This window comes from Poecile atricapillus, chromosome 4, assembly GCF_030490865.1.
Source record: "Poecile atricapillus isolate bPoeAtr1 chromosome 4, bPoeAtr1.hap1, whole genome shotgun sequence".
Classification (NCBI taxonomy): Eukaryota; Metazoa; Chordata; class Aves; order Passeriformes; family Paridae; genus Poecile; species Poecile atricapillus.
Genome location: NC_081252.1, coordinates 48,870,046 through 48,883,979, shown reverse-complemented (window position 1 = coordinate 48,883,979; position 13,934 = coordinate 48,870,046). Strand labels below are relative to the sequence as shown.

At 37.8% G+C, this 13,934-nt stretch overlaps 1 protein-coding gene across 1 annotated transcript in view; it reads right to left on the bottom strand.

Annotated features, from left to right (window-relative positions):
- Positions 1 to 388: 388 nt before the first annotated feature.
- The window catches only part of PPAT (phosphoribosyl pyrophosphate amidotransferase), a 44,684-nt gene continuing 31,138 nt past the window's right edge, over positions 389 to 13,934 (bottom strand). Inside the window, exons 2-11 of the mRNA XM_058837218.1 lie at positions 11,626 to 11,692; positions 10,611 to 10,817; positions 9,972 to 10,084; positions 9,707 to 9,852; positions 8,367 to 8,439; positions 6,932 to 7,083; positions 5,582 to 5,709; positions 5,067 to 5,288; positions 4,194 to 4,314; positions 389 to 2,941 (exon numbers count right to left, since the gene is read on the bottom strand). Coding sequence (XP_058693201.1) covers positions 2,775 to 2,941; positions 4,194 to 4,314; positions 5,067 to 5,288; positions 5,582 to 5,709; positions 6,932 to 7,083; positions 8,367 to 8,439; positions 9,707 to 9,852; positions 9,972 to 10,084; positions 10,611 to 10,817; positions 11,626 to 11,692 — 1,396 coding nt within the window. The 3' untranslated portion in view covers positions 389 to 2,774. The remainder of the gene's footprint in view (positions 2,942 to 4,193; positions 4,315 to 5,066; positions 5,289 to 5,581; positions 5,710 to 6,931; positions 7,084 to 8,366; positions 8,440 to 9,706; positions 9,853 to 9,971; positions 10,085 to 10,610; positions 10,818 to 11,625; positions 11,693 to 13,934) is intronic.

The following is a 13,934-nucleotide window of genomic DNA, read 5'->3' as shown; positions in this document are numbered from 1 at the left end:
TGGGCTTCCCCCCCGGGTACGATTTAAGGCCGCCAGCGGGAAGTGAGAGTGAGGGTAGCGGGAGCCGTGCTGCCCTGGGGGCCGCGTGATTTAATGACAGAAAGTCACAGAACCATGGAATGGTAAGGTATGGAAGGGATCTTAAAAATCCTCTAGTTCCAGCAGCCTGCTGTGAGCAGGGACAGCTTTGACTAGACCAGGTTGCTCAATGGCCCATCCTGCCTGACTTTGAGCGCTTCCCACGGAGGGGGCATCCACACCTCTGGGCAATCTGTGCCGTACCACCCTCACAGTAAATTTGCTTTGGCTCCGAGGTGCATTCAAGGTGTCCTTATTAAATAAGCCTCCACGCATGGTGCCAGTGATGCCTCAGAGAGAGAACGAGAAGACCAGTTCACAACCATTTTTAATGTTTGCATGGGAGAAGTTAAACATCAAGCTTTTTACTGTTTGTCACATTCTCTAAGTGATAGTTTGGCACAGTTGCACATTGGTAATACAGCAGAAACGGTTTCACAGTAAAACATTAATGCAAGTAGCGACACCTAAAGCCAGAGTTTTCTCCTTCAGCAGACTCACTGATGTGTGTGTTGGCTATGTGTGATAAAAAGGGTCTAGTAACCTGAAGCATAAATCCAGCTGTCAAAATAGAATGACACTTGAAAAATCATCTCTTTAACTTAAGATTTTGAAGAATATATAATAAGGCTTCAGCATTGCAGTGCATCCAGAAATTACAGTGCTCACAGTAGCAGTCAGAATTTCATTTGTATAATGTGGAGGGGAGAAAAGGCAATGGGACTTGGTTTTTTTTTTTTAAATTAGAATTATGCCACCCAATGCTCAAATCACATTAAAGCAATTATTACTGGACTTCAAAAATAGCATTTTGCTGAAAGCACATTAAAAGAGAATTTGCACAAGTTTCATTTCCAGTTTGTCCTGGCAGACAATTACAGACAGGTAGACTTGTTACAATGTCTATCTAAATGTTTATCTCACATATAAAGGGCTCCTCACATGTATTTGTAATCTCAGAACTCAATTTAGCCCTTCTAAAAATGATTTTCTTTTGAGGGTGGGAAAGAAAAATAGTGAAAAATGTTCACAACAGTTTTTCTGTTTTTTTCATACTCCTTCCTGGTTAACCTGGTGGTGGTCAATGTCCACCCGGTTAAATTTACTGTCCAGACAAACTGTTATGGTTATGTTAAAAAATGAAACCTGCTAATTAGAAGACATCCACCTACATCCCCCAATATGTAGATCTGGGCACTGGTGAAGCAGCACAGTAAGGGCCCCATGCTCATCACATCTAGCTTCTCCCATAGGTTTGGCTGCAAGCAGGTTCTGATTCCACTGCACAAGTCACAGTCTTGACTTCATTAAGGCATGGTTATTTACATATTTTTTCAAACTAGGACTTTTGTGATTGTCAATCAGGCACAATTGCTACAAATCCCACATAAAACTCCCTTCTGAATTTAATTAGCAGTCCTGTAATTCTCAAGATTATATACGGAAGATGATGGGGAAGGAAGAAGCTCTTAAATTTTTCTATTTATTTTTTTAACAATGTCACAAACAATTATAAGGCCAAAATACACAACATTAAATAGAAAATCTAAAATTAAGTTGCTGGTATTCAGTGAGAAAGACTGAGGTATACAAAATATTTTTAAAATTGTGCGGAAATTTGCAATAGTTTTGAAAAGGTGCTTTTCCATTTTCAGCTAGTGGTTCATTGTCCAAGTGATCTTCCTGCATACCAGTAACTGTGTAATTGTGACCAACTGAACACAATGCATTTAACAGCTAATGGTTCTTCAGAACACTTGAGTTTTTTAAACATTACATTTATTCTAACAGCAGTAATGTAGTAGAATAAGACTATATCCAAAACAACTCATGATCTTCATTTGATATATCATTTTTACTGTTATGTATGGAAAGTTGAGGGTTTTTTTTAGTTTGGATGTTGACAAATTAAAAGTACACTTTAGAAACTGTCAGACTTCCATCCCAGAGAAAAAAAGGCATAAAACAGAAAAAAGAACAGCAGTGCCAAATATTTTTTCTTCTTCCACACTGTATTGGCAATTGATAGAAGCACACAAAGATAATGTAATTACATGACTTCTAAAACAGAATTTTAAATTTACAAAACTAGAGAGCTTTTGGCTGAGCATTTCCCTGAGTCTTCATTTTTAAAAATCATGTTAGACATCATGTGCATAGAATCTGTTACAAAGTCCTCAATTAAAAAAAGCTGTATGCAAAAGTTTGATACTTATATTCTTAAAAAGCCTAAGCAACAGCTGCTAAGGAAGCAATTTCATTCTTCAGAATCTGGTATTTTTCCTAATGAGAAAAGCAAACTTCAGATACTTTTGCATTAAGACTTTGATAATTTGAAATTACATCATCACATGATTTGTGCTGTGTGAAAATGTCTAATGGGGAAGCTTTTAGGGCAAGACCAAAACAACAAACTCTGGGACTTCTACATAATTAAAAAAAACTTTGGTTTTGATAGCATTTTGTGAGAAAATAGAAGGCACAACTGTGCATCAAAACTACATGATTTTGTATTTTAATCTGCTTACATTGTTTTCATCAGCACATCAGACTTTCTGTAAGTCTTTACTTAAAGATGTGTTTGAGTAACAGTAATTAGTTAGCTGCTGTAAGGCTTCTGTTTGACCTAAATGCAAGAAGGCATCATTGAAAGTTACATTCAACAACATATGAACTGATGTCCATCCACTAAAAGTTCACCATTCTAGCTCAACGGGATAATCTCCAGTGAGGCACGCTGTGCAGTGACCAAGCTTTCCAATAAATGACTTGTGGGTTTTAGGGTTGTCTTGTCTTGCTTTGATGCTTTCTTGCACAGATGATACCAACCCTTCCACAGAAAGATAGACAACACTGTCTGCTCCTAGAGGAAATAAAGGGTCATCAGTTAAACATGCAGTATTGTACCAAATGCAATGCTCTTTGGAAATGCAGTCACATTATCATATGGATTATGAAAGAGAATGATTAAAAAAATTTAAGACTATAATATGTCTTGCCCTTCTCACATGCTTTGTGCAGGGAGCAGACTCACTGAAATCTAGACAGAAAGTTCTGTTGGTAACAAATATGTGATATATAACTGCAAAAACAAGCAAAGTCCAGAGTGTGTACTAAGACTCCCTGAACTCTCTGTAGTCTCCCAGAGTTAAACATTAGTTCAGGTCTGGAAGCAGATGTGTGTGTGGCTAGTGCTTCCCGAATCTGAGCACCACAGACTACCAAGCCTCTCTGGGACCTGGAGGAGGGGAAGACCATTATGTTAAAAAAAAATCATTATACAATTCATGCAAATTTTCTAGCAGTAGGAATGTTTGATAAGCTTTTCATATCATTAGTTTTCTATCTTTTGCACTCACGTGGTGAATAATACTTAAAAGCGAGATCCTACAAACTTGAAATATTTCCATACACCTTCACAATAATTTTGGGAAAAAAATTTCATCACAGTATTAGACAGTGAAAGTAAGTATTTAACACAGGAAATCGGAGTTTACAGTGGAACATAAACTGTTGATCTTTCTTTTGTTCTGCTGCAAACACGACTCGAAATTTCAGAAGGTTTTTAACATTCTTTGATTGGTTTCAAATGTAATTTCTTTCAAAGTGAAAAATATAATGCAGTTAAAATTACTTACATAAATGTCAATTTGTAGAAAATTCAGTAGGTGTTTACAAATTCTGAATATATTTTTATGAATATCATGAAAGTGAAACTACATCCACTTTTTATTATAGGACAGATTTTCATGACTTAATTTCTTCCTGGTATTTTGACTGCAGTCAAAGTCAAGTTTTGTCAAGTTTCTCAGAAGAAGCATTAAGTATTGGAAAGCTTTATTGTCATACTTTATTTGCAACTTATGCAATTATTCTAATACTTTCTATTGTTTTGACCACTACAGCTCTTAAACCATGTTTAAAAAATACTATGTATCTGAATTGGTTTGATCCATAGAGTATTCACAATGCAGAAACCTAGCTTACCAACCTTAAGAGTTCTTTAATCAGTTTTGCTACTGGTGCCTTGATACATTCTGCTTTATTTTGAAGTAGATTATAAAATAGAGTTGACGACTCATACAAGGAAAAAAAAAAAAACAAGCAGCATTTACCTATATAGTTTGCCAGATCATGAAATTCAGGTCTGTTGGCAATGAGTTCTTCTTTAGTTGGAATGTTTATTCCCATGTAACAAGGAAATCTTATCGGAGGTGAAGCTACACGGATGTGCACCTGAATAAAAATAATTTCAAAACAGGCTGATGTAAGCTGACGGTCAGCAGATCATAACAGAATAGCAAAGTCTCAATTCTGCACAGTGATAATGAACACAGCACTTCACAGAAATCATTCAAGGGTTAAAAGTAGGATAAAGTTTTTTTCAGATCCCAATACTAAAGGAGAGGTAAGGCAGTTTTAGAACTTTTTTTTATAGTATTTCCTAATGTTCTTAGAAGGTTCCATCCTGATTTTACTTCTCTTCTATGGTGTTTAGTTCTTGATAAAAAAGTTTCAGCTTACAAAATCAAACATTATACAGGACATTTTTGCTCCAGTGACTAACTTGCACACTGTTTTGCTTAAAAAATCTTTATCAATTAAAAAACCAGTGCTCTGGTGACTTAAGGTATGTGGTATTTACAGCAGTATATGGTTGTACTTTTTGTACTTCCACAAGTCACACATCAGGAGTACTTGGTTTTCTGATCTTAACTAATTTCTATTCAATTTTTTTTTTATTTGCCAGATAGTGCTTTGTAAGTGGAGACCTGTGGACACCTCAATCACCCCAAAGTCACATTCATACATAAGAATCTTCTTAACCTATCTTCACAATAAACACACACTAGTCATTGTTTTTTTCCACATTTGCCCTTTTAAATAAGGCAACAATGTACAAGTACAAATGAAGACATGCCCCTGTGCTTTAACCTCCCATCAACTTTTATTTACATCTGTATTGTACTGACTCAAAATTAACTTACCTCTTTGGCTCCTGATTCTCTCAGTAGTTTTATTATGGGTGAAATGGTATTGCCTCTCACAATTGAATCATCAATGATAACAACTCGTTTGCCTTTAAAATTATCAGACAGAACACCAAACTTCTTTGCAACACCAAGTTGCCGTAACCTCATATTTGGCTGGATAAATGTTCTCCCTACGTATCGGTTTTTACAGAGTACTTCAACATATGGTAGTCCACACTGCAAACAGGAGACAGTTAAACAGAATTAATATACAAGGACTTGTTAGTCTCAGTTACTGTTTTTCAAACTGACCTTAGGACTTGGTATGACTTGTTTATGTTTAAATACCTTAATATAGAGGAATAATGACAGAAAAAACAAGGCAGGGGACTCAACAGGAGTAGCCTGCGTACTGAAGATATAGAGCTTTATCAATATACAACTGTTAACCCATATCACTATAAGCCCACATTACAAAAAGAGATGTGTATAAATATGCTTGGGGGGAAAAAACAAGCAAAGTAACATACCTTTTGAGCATAGCCAAGAGCTGCTGGGGTTGCAGACTCTGGAACAGTGCTGACCAGGTCTGCTTCCACAGGTGCTTCAATAGCAAGCTGCTGCCCACATCTTCTGCGGACTGAATATACCATCTGACCTAAGAATAGAAAGAAGTGTTTTTCTTGGTATGCATGATTCAGATTTCCTTTCAGTTTTCTGTATGAATTTCTGTGTCAAGTTGTAGGCATAGAAGTCAGTGAGAAAAGTTCCAGAACTAATAAGCAGTCACTTGCATAAGGTCATTTTTATTTCCTTCCATAATGTCACATTATAACATTCACATTCGTATCACTACATGGAGAATTAAAATCCAGTTTGCCCTAACTGGGTAGCTAACTAATGGTCCTGTGGATATTACAAAATCTATCTGCAGGAGGAAAGAACTAGAAATTATGCCTGGCAGTTCATAGTGTGCACATTCTATTTTTAGAGTGCTTTTTCCAACAGACAAATTTATGCAATCCTTCTGTCTGCTTCTGTCCACTTACTGATTTTGAATCAGTTGGCAGAATTCACCCTGAATTTAGTAAGGGGATAATGGGACTCAGAAGCTTTTAAGGTCCTAAAAAATTTGCAATGTGGGCAAGAACTGGAAGTATTGCAATGAGATGAGGCACAGCAAAAGCTACAGCAGCAGTATCAAGGAATGTGAGAAGTGAGGATGCTGAAGGGTAAGGTGATTGTGAAAGAAAATGAATTTGGTGTGTAACTAGCTTTTTAAGGGTGGAGAATTGTACTGGATCAATGGATAGCATGTCCCTAGAAAGCAATGAAAAAGCTGTTTGCCAGATATGAGAGTCCTGGGTAGTATTTTGAGGGCCTCTGTTGAAATACTAATAAAAGCATTACACTGCCAAGTACTTAGATAATGCATAGATTTATGAGTTAAATTACAAGCATCTTCCAGAAGTGACACTTACCCCAAAGAAAAATATCAAAATAAAGTTATTTTGTAAATCATATTTCACAAGTCTAATTTTTAAAATGTTTTCCAAGAACCAATAAAGTTTCTTTCTTCAGTCTCTCACTTTTAAAAGATATTTCATTGACCTTGATCATGCTTGTGCCCCTTTTCATCCCTCCTGTGGGAGTATGCAGGCAGCCTATCTGAGGCTGTATCCACATTGAGAAACAGGAAGATGATGTTGTTACATGTTCCTCCTGCTGAGTTTTATCTCAAAAGCTTTGCAGCCTATTCTGTCCCAGCTGTGCTCTATAAGCTTATATTCAGTGGTACTCTATCATGATCCCAGAGTCATTGTGTTCCAGGATAACATCTTGCACATTATCTTACATCTCTGTATGTAATATTTTTGTACCTTCAAAAATACTGTCTGGTCTTGCAAAATAAACGTATTCAAAGATGCAGAATGCTGATGGATCTCCTTCAGGTCTTCGTACAACATCCAATGTCTGCACATCATGTCTGGATATTTTCACAATCTCTCCAGGAAGGACCTCCCGATAGTACCTTGAGAAAGAAATACAGAGAAGTTAGAAATGTCCTGAAGCTGGATGATAATTTTGAAGTACAAGAAAACAAGAGTCAACTGAGAGGAAAAAATGTTTTTGAGCATCATAACACAACAACTCGCTTCCACCTTAGGATTTGACCTGAAGCATTTTAAGACCAACATGCTAAGACAACTGACCCTTACTAAAACAGTCTGAATTAATATCCAAAAGCAATAAACTAAGTAAAAATACTAAACTTAGTACCAAAGAATTATGGTATTTGTCCTATGTATGGGACATACTGTACAGGCTTGAAATTGAATACAGTTTAATAATATAGTCCTGTATCAGTACTAGAGAACCATTCTGTGAAAGGTAATAAACCTTAAGAAATATAATCAAGAATAGAGGTGGTAGCCAAAATAATCCTGCCTTACAAGCCAAATCTAGAGACATATCTGTCTAATAGCTACCCCCAAATGACATAAAGCTGACTAGAAATGTATCTTCTGTTTCTCAAATCTGCACAAATATGGGTTTGGTTTAAATATGGAAGAGTTTAGGTATATTATGTTAAAGTGTTTAACCTTATTAAACATTTTTCTAGATCCTTTAGTGAGTCCTCAGGTGACTATTCTAACATCTAAATCTACCCCAAAATATTGAAATATTCTGGAGATACAAATAGCAGTGAGCAAGTATGTGTTTATTCACTGGTCAGATACTAGCAGCAGCAGGGAGCACTAAAAGTTTAGACAAAATTGCTTTACTGAAAACACACAGGGTTCAGCTGATTGTCGGACATAGTCCTACACAGTGAGTTTTTCTTAACCTAGATTTTTTAAGAAGTTTCAGAAAACAGTTAATTTTTTTCTAACAAGGAGGCTGCCTTACCAGATAGCATATGCTACAACTCAGGTTATTTCAGCCTGTGATTTACCAGTGTAACTTCTCTAAAGGTTAAGAATTATTTTGTAATACAACTATGCTGCTGAAAATGAGGACAAAATGAATAAGTTATATGGGTAATCAGGTATAATGCAACAAGTAAGAGGCATTTACTTTGTGACAGTAGTTGTCTTTACTGTTATTTTCTGCACACATGATTATTTTTTTACATTCATCTGTTTGAGAAAATAAACTGGTAAAACCGAGGACTAGCAAAAACATCCTCCACAGCAAACCAAACCTTCATGTCTTTCATGTTGTTATAATTATGGTATTTGGCAATTTGGGATTTAATGTTTAATCACTGCCTAAAGAAGAGCTTTCAGATAAAGTGAGAATCAGGCCACTTACTCTGCACCAATAGACAAAAAGCTACAGGATTCAGAAGAGACAACCCATCCTTCTGTTTCAGTGTTATCTTTTCCTGAAATAAAAGATTTCAGTCAGAGTTCCCAATTTTTTGCTATCATGACTCCCCACAATCGCATTTTTGCTGCAGTATCTGGCTTGCTACGGTTGCCAAGTATGCAGTTAAAATTATTGTAATTTCTAACTAAGAGGTATAGCATTCTGTTGCAACAGCATTCCACTATTTCCACCTGTCTATTATTTAAAAAAATCCCAAGCAAATCCACTAAATAAACATCATAAACCTGTTTGAGACAGAAGTGGAAGTAGCAGCATTGTATTCACAGTTCATGAAGAGAGACAGTTCAGGCATACCTTTGGTATCCTTGCACTATTTCAAACACTTCAAATTCTAGTTCAGTGACTTTAGATAGACATAATTACTTTTCTTCACACAAGAAACTCCTTTTTTTTCCTATGCTAAGTATGTTGATAGACAAATGTTTTTGATTATGATGGATGCTGGATTGAATTCCAATGAGAGTTGAGTGTCAACCACGGGAAAGATCTAATCGTGTCACAAAGGGTAGGAATGTCTGTATGATTTTAAAAATCTTGGTAATTTTTCTTGTGGTTAAAATTACTCAGTTTTCTGAAGATATGGAAGCATTTACTGCTTTGTCTTTGAATTTTTTTGGTTTTAAACAAGTGAAGATATTTTAATCTCAGTTAATGGAAAAATGTTGATTTTCAGGCTGAACAGGAACACAAAGAATTTTTCCCATAAACTTATTGTGTAATGGTCCAGTCACTGGGTTGCTTGGAATTCAGAGATATATTGCAAGCAATCCAGCACTTTTTACCCACCTTACTATAGGAAAAAAAAAAAGAAGAAACCAGTGTTGTTTCTAGACATTGTCCTGAGTAACTGGTTTTAAGTGGCCCGGCTTGAGCAGGGGATTGACAATGACTGTCAGAGCTCCCTTCCAACCTCAACCCCTCTGTGATTCTGTTCATCCCTCTTTCCTGTTTAACTAATGAGAATTACTTAAACTGTAATACAACTGGGCTGCCTAATTGTGGCTATCATTAGGCCACTGTGATTCCCTGTATCTGGGAATGGAATTTTGCATACCTCGTTATAGATGATTTTTTCCTTACCAATTTTTTTTCTTTTGATTTTTCAAAACTGATTTTTGCATCACATATTCCTCCTTACACTTCAGTAAGTGTAGCGTTAATTACTTATATCAGTGATCTCACACACACACTATGCATATGCATAAAGAGGTTCATATACATATATATATATATAACTATATATATACTTATATATAGTTTACCTTTTCCATTCATGTCCCCTACTGGAATAAGGCGACCAATGCAGAGTGGGCGATTTCCATACGGATCACGTACTGCATAGATGATGTCTTTATGCATAATTAGCAATGAATATGAAGTTGGAGTTTCCTTCATTAAGTTTTTTATTCTGGAATGAGACACAGGTGAACATAACGGTGTGTCACACGAACAGCTGTGTGCATTTGCAGCTGCACATCACGCTGAGGTTTAAAGGATGGTGTTGATTGTGAAGCCCATGCTCCTCACCTTGCCACCCAGTCGGCCGTATCGTCGTTTTCCAGCGGAGGTGTGAAAGCCAGCAGCTGGGTGATCAGTTCACTGTCAGAGCTGGTCGACAGTCCCACACCATGCCGCATAAGCTTTTAAGACACAAACCAAAAGTGTTACCAGCATTAAAAAAACAATCTCACATCACACTGCTCAAATTTGAGCCTAACAACACCTTGGTGCAATGAAGAAATGTTTGACAGTGCTTCAAGTGATCACAGCATAATAATGCCAAGTTTCTTCCAACAAATCAACTATGTAAAATGAGGTCAGAAAATCTTCTACACTAGAACTACATTTTTCCTTTTTCATCTGATTCCTTTGCTCTGCATGCAACCAAAATTAATGACACCAATATTCATAAATTCATGTTTGGGCCATTTAATTAGCTTTGTGCATGCTCTGGGAAGAGAGTTAAAATATAAAGAGAAAATATGAAATTGCCTAAAACAGATCCAGAAAGAGATACCAAGGCAGAATCCCCTTTGCAGGATTTTTCCCCCCAAAATGATCTATTTTGATTAGGGAGCTCTTTCATAACCCCAAATAATTTGGTATTAAGGAAAAGTCACAGAAACTGTACTGCCTGTTTCTGCCTCACACTCAGGAAGTACTAACCTTCCTTCTTAGTTGTGCAGCATTTGTTAGCTCCCCATTGTGTGCCACAGCAATCTTCCCATGAAGAGTCTCTACAACAAAAGGCTGGCAGTTCTGCAGCTCAGAAATTCCTGAGGTGGAGTACCTCGTGTGCCCAATACCAAGGTTTGAAGGGTACAGCTTCTTCAGGCTGTCTGCATTGAAGACGTGGTTTATAAGACCCATTCCCTTTGGGAGAAAAAAAAAAGGTTCAGTTTAGTTTTATTTTCCTGGTGACTTTCTAAGATCTTTTTCTGCTTAATGCTGATATAGTACTAATGGAGCTTTAAGAAAAAGGCAAATAACCTGAAAGACATGGGACAGAAAGAAACTGAGTAGGTGTCACAGTGGTATATCAGATCCCTTTAGTCCTGTTTTTAAATAAAGCAATCTACATTTTTGTGCTGAGGATTTTCACGGAACAATCTATTCCTTGACTAAAAATAGATACTTTTAAGGCTGTAGTCATTATGTGTCTTATAACATCCCCCATGATTCTCTCAGCTTGAGAAAGTCTGTGTGACCTTCTCAGGCCTCCATTCTGTCTTAGATTCTGTTTATTGTTACCTATGGGTAAAGTAGTTGCCACTTCCTTGAGTCTCACTAATGTAAGATTAGTCATCCATTTCCTTGTAATGGCTATAACAGTATTTTTTTTCTTTTTGAGATCAAGAAGAGCATCAATGCTCTTCCAAATCTGCAGAGTTAACACCTGAGGTGCAGGGTGACTTTGGTAAAGTTTTTGTGACATCATTATCACGCTCTGGGTAACTTCTGTGCATCTGCCACTGTATGCACAGAAACACCTACCAGGACAATGTTGGCAGATTTGTTTTAAGCATACACTCAAGACAGGTAACAAAATGAGATACTCTTACTCACAAAATCAGAAATGCCCATCAAACATGTTACTTTTTCTCTAATTATGCTGTTTCTTAGCAGAGACTAACTTACATGCATCTCAATGAAGAATACAAGGCATTTATTTGCATTTTACCTTGTGCACCTTGAATGCCTGGGATGACTCGCCATCACTTGTCACAATTCCAGCGCTCTCCTGGCCCCTATGGACAAAATAAAATCACAATAAAGCACTGACATTATTATGAAACACTTTAGCATACAATGGATAGGTGGTTTGTAATGGAATTTTAATGTAGACTTATTCATTATTTTACAGTGTTTGTTAATTGTTGCGTTAATTGTAGATTTCTTGCCTTTGTTACGCTTTATTTCAAGACAGTCATATAAGTTGTGCCTAAGTCCTCTAAATTCAGTGGGAATCTTTCCACTCATAAGCACTGGCTCGGGCTCTTACTGGACATTCAATTTCAATATGGGGATAATGTAAAAATAGATGCTTAATCGGAAAAGCCATTTTTAGAGGCATAATGGTCTAGGTGATAGTACTAATGTTATTCTATAGTGCTATTCCATTTCTGCTTTGGATTGTGATATGTTACTAAAAACTGATGGTGTTGCTTAGGGGAATGGATTATCTTTTCCACTGATCACCTATGCAGAAGCTTTTGCATTTCTGCACTTAGGCAGAGAAGCTAGCATTTACACCTCCAAAACCTACACAGACCCTCTGATGAAAGCATCTGAGTGCATAAACTTAATGTTGGGCATCTCAGCTTCTGAACTCAGGCAAAACAGGAAGTACAAGTGTCACTGCAAAAGTAAATACTTCTCTTAGCCTTGGGTTGGCAGTTGTGTTTTGTTGAGCAGTAGAGCTGATTCAGCTGAAGTGTGTTTTCCCTGTCCTGCTGCCTGTCCTCCCCATTCCTTCCCCCTGCTGATTCCCCTGGGTGTACCCCAGATCCCCTGATGCTGTCCTGCCCAAGGCAGGCAGAACACTGTGCACCTGCCTGCCGTTTGTAATCCAGTCCTTATCCATTGAAAAGGTTTGCTTTGCAGACTAGATTTTTGTTTGTTTTTTGTTTGTTTGTGGGTTTTGTTTTTCTTTGTGGATAACAATGCAGGCTGCTCCATCTCCCTTTAAAAGACTTCCTTAAATAAGGCAGTGTTGCCTATAACAAAACTGCTGTTATCTGCCTGCCTGTGCCTGTAATACTCATCAGGACGCTGGTGGACAGGCGAGCTCCTATCCACTCTCTGATAATGTCTGAATAGAAAAGATGTTTTTTCTTAAAAAGGGAAAGGCAACTAATGTCCTATTTGTGCACTGGACTGGTTTAACTCAGTTGAAGTCACTGGAATTATTTATTATAAGCAACAATAAAATTTGGCACAAAAATCAATAGACTGGATGCTAGTCTACAACTGACATGACCAATTTTCTCCAGTTCATAAAATCCCTTTATTTGTTACTAGTCTCAGTTGGATGTAAAGCAAACATTTTAAAGAACACTTGCTTACAGAAAGCAAAACAAACCAAACTTTCCACGTATCTGAACAAATTTACCCCGTTAGTGAGACAGCTTTTCGAAGAAAATAATCAGAGATGAAGACATTCTTAAATCCATTTACTTTAACTCTGGAAGATGTTTTATCTATAAATACGAAGACTGGTAGTAAGACTTAAGGGTTGATGCACTGCATTCAGCAATTATTATTATAATTGTTGTTGTTGCAATTGCAATTGTTAATATTACAGGAAATTTCCATTTTAATACTGTCGTGGTCTCTTTAAATAGTAACTAAATCACTAGGAAGAGGGAAGCAGACACCCCAAGGAAGGCCCTGGTCAAGGTGTTGAATTACATCTTTCACTTCACTGACAAAAGACATGGGATCTCAGCGTCATTACCACATTTGCACCACTCTACGAGCTGAGCCACTTTAAGTATGCCAGCTTTTATGAAAACATCACTAATATGTAAAACGTGTCTCTACGGCCCGCAGTTAGAGGCAGACAGCGCACAGAGATGCGCAGATGTAGGGCAGGACGATCCTAAACGCGAGCCTTGTGGGGCAGGCTGGCTCCCGCGGCCGTGCCCCCGGGCTGCCCGGGGCCTCCCGAGGCCAGGCCACAAGGGGGTGTGTGTGTGGGGGGGATGTTGCTTTGTTTTGCTGGGTTTGGTTTTTTTTTAAAAAGGAACGAAACTATTTTTGTCTCTCTTCTCACACCTTGGTTCCCGCACTGACTCCCGAAGATGAGTCACAGCACCCCCAGCCAGACCCGGTCCGGCCCGGCCCGGTCCGGCCAGGCCAGGCCGAGGTCTCCCCTCCCCGCTGCCGGAGCCGCTTCCCTCGGCGGGCTCCAGCGCCGAGCCTGCTTATTTGGCAGTGTCTCAAGTTACTCCCCTCAGGCAGCTTGAGCCAGTAAAACTAGATCCTTTC